At 27.7% G+C, this 7,546-nt stretch overlaps 1 protein-coding gene across 1 annotated transcript; it reads right to left on the reverse strand.

Moving 5' to 3' along the window:
* Nucleotides 1-1,407: 1,407 nt before the first annotated feature.
* LOC145849210 (eukaryotic translation initiation factor 5-like) lies at nt 1,408-7,099 on the reverse strand. Its single transcript, XM_082954334.1, has 10 exons — nt 6,985-7,099; nt 6,371-6,734; nt 6,222-6,303; nt 5,896-6,068; nt 5,647-5,829; nt 5,207-5,404; nt 2,895-3,026; nt 2,649-2,756; nt 2,370-2,543; nt 1,408-2,115 (listed from the first exon to the last, which is right to left on the reverse strand). The coding sequence occupies exons 2-10, from the start codon at nt 6,443-6,445 to the stop codon at nt 1,957-1,959; spliced, it is 1,284 nt and encodes a 427-aa protein (XP_082810460.1). The 5' UTR covers nt 6,446-6,734; nt 6,985-7,099; the 3' UTR covers nt 1,408-1,956.
* Nucleotides 7,100-7,546: the final 447 nt, after the last annotated feature.

Below are 7,546 nucleotides of genomic sequence, written 5' to 3' on the forward strand. Positions count from 1 at the left end.
TTTAAACAAACTGATGAAAAGTCGAAACGACGTCTAATAAATTTGTAATGTGTATCTCTTAAAAATGGGTTTTAAAAACTCAAATATCCCCTCCAGCATTAACTTTCGACTGCATAGTATAATTTATTTTGAAATATATCAGTTTTATGGGAACGGGTCTAAATTGCACGAAGACAAAAATGCACGAGGTTACTAATTTGCACGAGGGCACAAAATTGCACGAAGATGATTTTGCACCAAGGGTCAATTTTGAACGAGTTATGTTTTTGCACGTGAGTAGAAAAATAAAGAAAAAAATAAAACATAACAGAAAAAAGTACTATAAAATAGTTTAATTAAAAAAAATTACTGACCGAGGGTAAGAGTGATAATAAAAAGCTACTGAGCGAGGGTAAGGGTTAACAGCGTTAGTGAAAAAATAATAAAATTTAAAAGAAAACTTAATAAAAAAAAATCAATAAAATTCAGCCCGTGTAAAATTGTCTGCTCGTGCAAAATTTTCTTCGCGCAAAAATGACCCATTGTGCAATTTTATCCCTCGAGCAATTTACCCGTTTTGTATTACTACTTTTAGGTTTGTTTTTTTTTAGTTTCAAAGTAAAAAAGAAGGCATCTTGAACAAAGGGTTTTTCGGCTAATAAGTGCGTACCAAGTTGGCAGATTGCTGTATTTACTTTATGTTTTATTAAGACTTTTGTGGGTTGCTAACTTTTCAATTTGTGCTTGAAGTATATTTTACCCTTACCACCAAGTTAACCATATAATCGGCACATAAGCTTACATTTTACTTATTCCTGATCAATAATTTATACTTAACAACTTATAATAAGTTGTCGGCTAGACACTATTTACCTACTTTATTAATGAAGTAATATTACATTACTTTCTCAATTATCGCTGCATATTTAGTCGTGTAAAAAAATCAATTAATTTTTTATTAAGATAACTTTTATGTATAAATCTGAAACCTTTAATTTAAGTTTTTAATACTCAACTTATATAACAAAATTGTTCCAAAAATAACAAGTAGAAAACTATAATTTATTTTATCTTACTGTTTCAATATTTAGATTTATTTAAATTGATTTAACAATAAAACCTCTAAAATGTATGAAAGTCATTAATGTGAACAACATTAGCTTCAGGAAGTATTAACACTAAATGGTTTTCAAGTACTAAAAAGTTTACATTCTAGTAGGCATGGGTAGAAGTGCACTTATTACTTAAGCAACTAAATCGATATCAAAATTGGCAATAGCTTACGTAACATAAAAAGAAGAAGTGCGCATACTTCGGAATACAAGCTACATTAGTTAAAATATCTAACATACCTGCGGATTTTAAAGCTCATTTCACATTGTTTCCAACTTGTATTATTTTTGCTTAGTATAAACTGAAAACAAAGGGTGAATAGATAGTTTTTATTTTACCATTTCAAAATCAAAGAATTTCGGGCGACAAAACCAACTTTTGACGTTATAACTTTTCTTGGGCAAACAAAAAGCTGAAATTTAACTGAGTAACAAGAACAGAACTTTAAATTACTAACTACTGAATGAATTTTTAGTTGAAAAGTGTAAACAAGAAAACGAAAGTGCGTCATAAAATACCACTCTTTAAGCATCAAAATTAGTTTTATTTATTTATAAAAAAATATTTTTATTTAAGTACTAAAATATATATCGGTATTTCAACGTAAAAACGATTGCGTTTACCTAAATCTTTACTTATTACACACCATAAAAACTACTCAGCTATTATTCTTAAAAATCATTGAAATTTTATAAAAAGATCATCAACGCTAATTAAAAATTAATTAAAAACGGCGCATGCTCGCGATGAAAAAGAAAACCACAAAAAGTTGCCTAAACGCTAAAAGAAAACGGTAATTTAATATAACACTCGAAGAAAAAACAAGTAGTGGTTTATTCACAACACATGGAGCTGAGGGAAAGGTTAAATGTCGTCAATGTCAAAGTCTTCATCATCGTCGTCGTCATCTACATGGTGGTTGCCATTGGTGACAACGGTAGACTTTTCGCCCTCCGCGTCACCAGACCCTTCTTCAACTCGAGAGGCTGGAGTTTCTTCGGCATACTCAACAATGTCGTCCTCCTGTAACATTTTTTTTATGTTAACTATATAAAGCCTTTCAAAATATTAATATTATTTAATTAAAAACTAACGCTGAAATACATATTAGAAATGTGTAATTGTTTTAAGATGTTTTTCAATACTACTTTTTATTGTTTGTAAGAAACCAGACAAAACAACAGTGTTGACGAAAAATATACGTTAACGAGTTGATGCTGTTATGAAATTAAAAATCCCAGCTTTCAAGTTAAAAACTTATTTCATTTAAAAGTTACCTCTTCAGAAGATTCTTCTTCGGATTCGGTTTCAGCCTCACGTAGCCATTCAAGAACTTTCTCGGAGCTTTTGATCAGGTCGGCGCTCAACTTCTTTTTAACATACCTCTTGCTGGGCTTCTTGCCCCAATCCAGAATAACTTCCTCCTCTACGATATCCAGATCGTACAGTTGCTGAAATTGATTAACGTAATAAAAATTAAACATTAAATTAACACACAACTTATTACAATTAATAAATACAGCACACAAAGCTATTCAAATAAAAAAGAAGCGAACCTTGAGGATGTGAGGGAAGAACTTGAAAAGTTTTGCATAGTTTTGTTCCACCATGATTTCGCACCCGCCGATCATTGCACGCTGAGATTTCTTGTTGTCCTCGCACACCTGTGTATTAGCTCACTTATCACTCATGTTAATTACAAAAAATCAAGTTCTTCTTAGATTACAAAAAAAAAAAAAAAACTGTCATTACATAATGCTCTATTAACTAAATAATTGAAATGCTATGACAAACAAAATTACGTTTACAAAAATGTCAGCATAATCTTTGAGTTGATTGCGGATATCAGCGTCGCAAAGAAGCTCAATGAGGACCAATGGCGCTTTGTTGTTGACTTCCAATCTTTTCACTTCATTGATGATGGACTTGGCTTGCTGTCATATATATACTTTTTTTAAGTATTTAAACGTTTTAAAGTCATAGTCAATATTTAGAAAACCAGCTTTAGTTTTTAAATTTTTATTTTAGAAAAAAAGGAAAATACAAAAAAAGTTATTATACTTATATGAATAATCATATAAGTTTCTGAAAAGGTTAATTTAAGCAGTTAGTACAAACTTTTCAAAGTATATACTTATATGAATAATCATATAAGTTTCTGAAAAGGTTAATTTAAGCAGTTAGTACAAACTTTTCAAAGTATAGTTACATTATTATTATTAGCATTAAATACAATAAAAAGTAATTGTACCATATATACACGGCTAGTGGTTTATTTACATTAATATGATTTCAACTACAATGCTGAAAAACAAGTAATTTAAATTAAAAATTATTTGTTCATGAAAATTTCAAATACCCTATAAAAATTATCAAGTGATTCTTTAAACTTGGTGATACAAACACGGATTAACTAAAAATTCACTAACTTTTTTTACACTTGTAAAAATAGTTTTGAATGCTAGCTTGAAATCAAAACAAATTAAAACATATTATAACCATAGTAATTACGAAGAAACTATTTTTGATCTACATTGGTATACAATTTGATAAAAATAGATATTAAGTCATATATAATTAGTTGTACAGTACTTTTTCCCTTATCCGGAAATATTGGGCAAGATTTATTTGAATGCATGTCTGGATAATTACAAAAAATCTTTTTTTCAATTAAATAATACAACTGCTGTAAATTATGCAATAGACAGGATTGCCACTCGTTTTTTCAAAATTTTTTCCAGGTTTTTAAAAGTTCACATTTTTGGGTCTATTTATAGTTTAGAGTTAAGTTAAAGGTAAGAAACTGTGTTAAAAAGTATAAAAATATTGAAAAGATACTGTAAGGCTACTTTTAATAAAAAATTTAATTTTTTTAATAAAAAAAAATTTTATGATGACAAATTTTTTTTATTTATATGATAGATTTCTTGAGTCAAATCGAAATTTTACTACTAAACATGTGCAAGTTCCAGGTTTTTTTAGTGATTTTGTTCGAAGATCCAGGTTTTTCCAAGATTTTTTCAAAAATTCTCAAATCCCAGGTTTTTCCAGTTTTTTTTCTGCCTAAATTGTCAAATTCTAGGTTTTTCCAGGTAAAGTGGCAACCCTGAATAGATAATAGATAATAAAATCTCAGCTCCTTTTTTTCTGCTTTAAACTTTTCAAAATGTCGTACAAAGTCGACCTGCCTATGCTAAATAGCTCCATTATAAAAGACTTTTGTCACATTGTTTCTTACCATTTTACAAACTTTCATTATACTTCTAATAGTTAGTACAACTCGTTTTCTTATTTTTGATGTCTTGTCCATTTTTAAAACCTGAAGTTGTTTTTCTATGTTGAGTGTGTCAAACTTTTATAACTTATAAATAAAATTTGTCTTGCACCTCATCTTAAACAAAACGTGTATGAATTAACAACTTTTATAATATAGTTTGAATTAAAATTCAAACATATAAGAACTGTTACACATTCATTTTCTAAAAAAAAACTTAGAATTTAATCACCTATCAAAAAACCTTTAAAAGTTTGAATAAAAACTTTAAATCATATTTTAAATAATGTTATTTAATAAAAATTTAAAAACTTACTTACTTTACTTACAGAGGTTTTTGATAACCAAACTAGTTTTGAACAAAGTTTGAATGTAAGCTCTAGTAGTATTATTAGATTAAGTCATAAAAATGAACTAAATAGCAGAATTATATAACTATTTAAAATTTTCTTGGAGCTAGAAAAGTTTTAATATTTGTATCACACAAAAATGTTTGTTTAATATAGACTTTTTTTTTTTCTTCATGACTGAAACTGTCCGGATAAGTGAAGTCCGGATAAGTGAATAAGCATTGTACTACTTATTAAGGGCAAAACTAATAACTTTAATGTTAAAGATTTCTTAACTGTCACATAAAACTAATATTTAATAAATTATGGACATAATCGCAAATAACTTTTAAAATATAAGATATTTTGAATAGTATAATATTTAAGGTTAAGTCATTAATAGCAAATGAAATAAATATATAAGTGTTTTAAACTTTTAAGGATTTTAAAACTCTATTTAACAATTACGCTGTTAAATTAACATTTCTTAAATAATCAATTCAAAATTTACCTGTTTGATGTTGTTGCTCTTGACAATTTTCTTTACAAAATTGTAAAACATATCTACACGTTCCTTCTCTGGCTTCTCCAGATCATCGTTCATGGTCATGCTGGCAGCGTGATCTGTTAAATCCTTCATTCTTGACTTGACTGCTTCCGCTGAGGTGTCATCAAGCCAATCGTCCTCATCAAAACCACGACCATTTAGCTGAAGAAGTTTGAGAAAATAATTGCAAACATTACATAAGCATGTACAACTAGCTTTTAACTTAAAAATTAATTTCTATTTTATATTTTTTGAGTCTCACTTGTAAAATGCATATATTGCATTAGTCTAGTTAATACTTTCTCTTCAAAAAAAAATAATAATTAGTTGAATTTATTTGATTTTTTTTTTCAATGATTATTAATCTTAAAATAAACTTATGTAAAACTAGAACATTAACTAACATCATGGGGTTTGATTTCAACTTGCTCGTCTTGCTTAGACTTTTCAGCTTGGCCAACAACAGCCTTTTTGGTTTTTGGTGGAGGATTTTTAGATATGTAGGTGCATAGCTTATGGCGCAAATCAACTTTGCTTTTATTACCACAAGCCTTACACAGCAAAGTTATTTTGTCACGACCAACAATCTGTTTTAGATGTTTTTATAAAAATAAAATAAAGTTTGAGTGCCTTAACAACAAAATAAGTCTTACCATAGTAGTTTCAGGATTATCACATTTATGACAAAGTACAAATTTCTTAATGAAAATGTCAAGCATATCTTGCAAACGAGAGCCCTCATGAGATCCATTAACAACGAATCTTTCTTTGGAAACATCCATCTGAGTTTGAGCTCCTAATTCACAACCAAAAAACTTGCATGGATCTAGACAATAATTATAAAAATTTCAAAAGACTGAAACTTATTTAAGTTTTACTAGGAAATAGTATAAAATAATTACACAATTCACATCCAGTTTAATTATATAATTATTATTAGCATTTCAGTTTTTATCAAGTATTGTAGGTCAAAACTTACAAGTTGCAGGTCTTCCAATAGCTTTGCCAATGTCATCCATGTTGACAATGACAGTTTTGACGCCATTTCCTTTTCCCTCAACCTAAAATGCAGTTTTTTTTTATTTGCTAACTACCCTTTGTACACAACAAGATAAACAAATTACTAACTTTAGCTATAATAGCTGGCATTTTGTAACGGTAAAATGGGTCCTGCACTTCACGGTTGACATTAAGTTTAGACATTTTTGGTTTTCTTTGGTAAAATTGACTAGATTGTTAACAAATAAAAAAGAGCCTAAGGATGATATAGTCTTTAAATTAAACTTTCTACTTTTTAATTTACAGCTATTTGTTTTATTCAATCTTCTTGAGTACGGATCAGCTTTTTCTATTAAAGACTTTTTGACACAATTTCCATACAATACTTTTTTCAATTTGCTGTTTTTTAAGTAACATATATGTCGATGACAACTAGGGTGTTGCAGACAAATATTTGGCTTCAGTGGGTGAAATTTTTGATATTGAGTACGACCTGTTAGTAAATAATACAATATTTTTTGATAATTAAATCTTATCACAAAAACTACTTTACCAAGTTTTAGTAGTACAAGTGTCAAAACATAAAATTAAATGAAGCTTCATTTAAACCTTAATTTTATTCTAATATTTATTTATATAAATATTATATAAAAACTACAAAAAACATATATCCTAATACAATTAAAGAAAGAAATAATTGCTTTGTTTTTGAAAAAAATAGTAATGGACTAAAACAAACAAACCGTTTTCAATGGGCGAATACGTCATATAAGTCAGCAGTCTTTGGGTGAGCAAGAAATTATCTTACAAAGTTAAATAAGATTATCTGTATAAATACATTTTGATGATATATGCTTAAAATTTATATCTTGTTTATTAAAAATTTAAGTTTTTAAATAACTAACTTTTATAATCTATCAATTACAGAAAATTATATGTCAAAGTATTTTAATAATTCTCTTTTTTTTTTAAGATTTTCATATGAGTTTTTGAAAAAGTTCTACCCTGGTTTAGCCTAAGTAGCTACGTCCTATCAACTTTAAACTTCTAAAATCACTTGATGAACTATTGTCAAAAAAAAACTTAATTGCTAGCAAAACTAGTTCTACACTTGATGCACTATATAATTCTATTTAAAATTATCTATAGATATAAATACTTAAATGTAATAATTTAAGTCAACACTGTAATATTAACAAAAATTATAAAACAGTAAAACTTATTTAAAAATCAATGTCAAAATATTAAAAACTGAATCAACTCAAACTCATTCAAAATGTAACAAAAAATTAAGTAGAGTTTTTG

Source organism: Thalia democratica, chromosome 1, assembly GCF_965202585.1.
Source record: "Thalia democratica chromosome 1, ktThaDemo2.hap1.1, whole genome shotgun sequence".
Classification (NCBI taxonomy): Eukaryota; Metazoa; Chordata; class Thaliacea; order Salpida; family Salpidae; genus Thalia; species Thalia democratica.